Source organism: Propithecus coquereli, unplaced genomic scaffold, assembly GCF_000956105.1.
Source record: "Propithecus coquereli isolate 6110/MARCELLA unplaced genomic scaffold, Pcoq_1.0 Scaffold162, whole genome shotgun sequence".
Taxonomy (NCBI): Eukaryota; Metazoa; Chordata; class Mammalia; order Primates; family Indriidae; genus Propithecus; species Propithecus coquereli.
In genome coordinates, this window is record NW_012140747.1 from 2,416,383 (window position 1) to 2,418,920 (window position 2,538).

Below are 2,538 nucleotides of genomic sequence, written 5' to 3' on the forward strand. Positions count from 1 at the left end.
CAGCATATCACAACAGATTCGAGTAAAAGTCACGTTCCTCTAGTTATTACAGAAGGCACAAAATACACAATAAAAGAATTTTCTAGGCAGAATTAACTGATTTTTTTTCATTTTCAAATCACCAAAAAAGTGACATCATGAGGAAATAGCCCTTGATAATCTAACTAGATTATCATTAATCCAATATAAAGTACTATAGGAATACAAAATATTCTCTAGAACACTTAAAATATTGCATAATGAAAAACAAAACATTTCATTTGCTCCTAAAATGTACCTGCAAAACAGTCACTCTGTGATGGGAAAAGAGAACAGCAGCTAATTTTGATGGGAGCATTTTGACAGAAGTTGGTACAATAAGCAGGGAGGCACCACTTGATAGAGCAAGGAATATTTCCACGACAGAAGGATCAAAGGTCAGAGGTGAAGCCAGAAACAAAACATCTTCTTGTGTGATGTCAAAAAGTATCCTAAGGCAAAACAGAACGTAGTTATGAGAAATGCCAAACATTTGGTAAACATCTATCCTAAAAAAGTGTTTATGATGATTAAGTTTCTGAATGTTAGCCAGACTTTACACTTCTCTTTTAAATTAACCAAAGTATTGCTGTCAATTCAGGAAACTGTCTTTACAAAAGTCAGAATAAAAGTCATTTAAAACAATAACCACTTTTTACCAGACATATTTTATCATCTGTGATGACCTTCTGATGTGTCAACTCGTTTGGACTGAACTACAGTCCCCATAATTTCCTCTCCAGCATGTTTTCTATTAAGGTGGGAGATAAGGGATCATCTCTTGAGTTGGAGGACGAAGGGAGACAGCTGCTGCTCGGCAACACACACACACACACCTCCTCCCTGCAGTAATTCAATCAAACCCCAAAGCCCCTAATCAGCTGATTTTAAATTAATCAACTGGAAGATTATCCTGGGTTGGCTGGATTTACTTGGAAGGCCTTTAAAAGAGGGTTTAGCTTTAGGCCTTCTCTGAGAGACCCAAATAGCAGCTAGGTCTGCAATAATCTTCCTTCTCCCTGGATCTAATTTCACCTGCGGACAATCTCATGCCCATGAGGTTCCAGCCTGTTCACGATCACCTTCCTGCCCTATGGACTTTAGACTTGCTCCCACAACTGTGTAAGCCAAATCCTTGTCATAAATCCCTGATATATTCTCCTGCTTCTGCTCTTCTGGTAGAATCCTTGTTGTGTCGTACTTATTCAATGATGCTTAATAGAGACCTCTGACTCCCCTTTCCTACTATTTGGCATTTTCTCTCAGTATGTGAACAAAGAGCAAAACAAGAATATGTGTGGTGTGGATACTACAGAGCCCAGAAATAGTCAGTGTTGAGCCTATGGCACAGCTTTCAATTTGAACACACAAAACCCACTACATCTAAAAGCAAGGATTACCTTACCAAAGACCCAAAGGAAAATTGTACATTTTTTATGCTTAGATTCAGTGAAGAGTGGCCAGCCATGCAGAAATGTGACTGGACCAAACGGGAATGTACTAAACCCAGCAAGCCCAGTCCGGTTAAACCGTTTTTTTTTTTTTAGGGGGACAGAGTGTTGCTCTGTTACCCGGGCTACAGTGCAATGGCGTCATCATAGCTCACTGCAACCTCAAACTCCTGGGCTCAAGCAATCCTTCTGCTTCAGCCTCCCAAGTAGCTGGGACTACAGGCATGCGCCACCATGCCCAGCTAATTTTTCTACTTTTTGTAGAGATGGGGTCTCACTCTTGCTCGGAGTGTTCTCGAACTCCTGGCCTCAAGCAATCCTCCTGCCTTGGCCTCCCAGGGTGCTAGGATTATAGGTCTGAGCCACCAGTCTGTTTAAATTCTTCTTGACCTTTCCGTGTAGCATTCCTTCCTCCTGGGTATAGGGCAGACCCTTCTGGAATGAGGGTCTTGTGATCTACTTTCAGACCAGGTAGGTCAGAGAATGTCTTTATGGCAAGCTCTTACACAGAAAGGTAGAGAAAGCTTAGAGTAATATTTCTAAGTTTTATGACTGGCTTTAGGGGAGAAGGGTTCTGGTTTCTATGACTTGCCTTGGGTAGGAGTGATCCTAATCTCTACGGCCCACCTTGGAAGAAGGGGAAGCAAGATTCCAAAGAAGGGCAGCAAAAGGTCAGAAAGAGACTGCTTCTGAGGCCTCTCTAATGTCCTTGAGTTCAAAGTACTCAGCGTGCTAAAATGGCATACGTTGGGATATCAATTTCTGAGCCCAACAAAGCCTACACTCAAACTTCAACTTTTAAGGGAATTATTCCTCACAAATATTGTCTGGTTTTCTAGTTACATATTTAGGGGAGAGCAAAGTTTCTAACAGGCTTCCAACAAAGCGTAACTCTGAACTTAATTCTGTCTCAATTCTATGAACAAAAATGGGCAATGTTAAGCATACATGCAGGATGAATGCTCCATGGCATTTAATGTCAAGAAAGCAGCTTAAGATGCATTCAATATAAGAAAAGTTGAGGAAAGAGAAGAGACAGATCTTAAAGGAGAAAAAAGGTGAAATGAAA

The 2,538-nt window shown here is 40.9% G+C and overlaps 1 protein-coding gene across 1 annotated transcript in view; it reads right to left on the reverse strand.

Moving 5' to 3' along the window:
- Positions 1–2,538, reverse strand: part of AASDH (aminoadipate-semialdehyde dehydrogenase) — an 83,531-nt gene that overhangs the window by 36,457 nt on the left and 44,536 nt on the right. Inside the window, exon 3 of the mRNA XM_012641097.1 lies at positions 278–470. Coding sequence (XP_012496551.1) covers positions 278–470 — 193 coding nt within the window. The remainder of the gene's footprint in view (positions 1–277; positions 471–2,538) is intronic.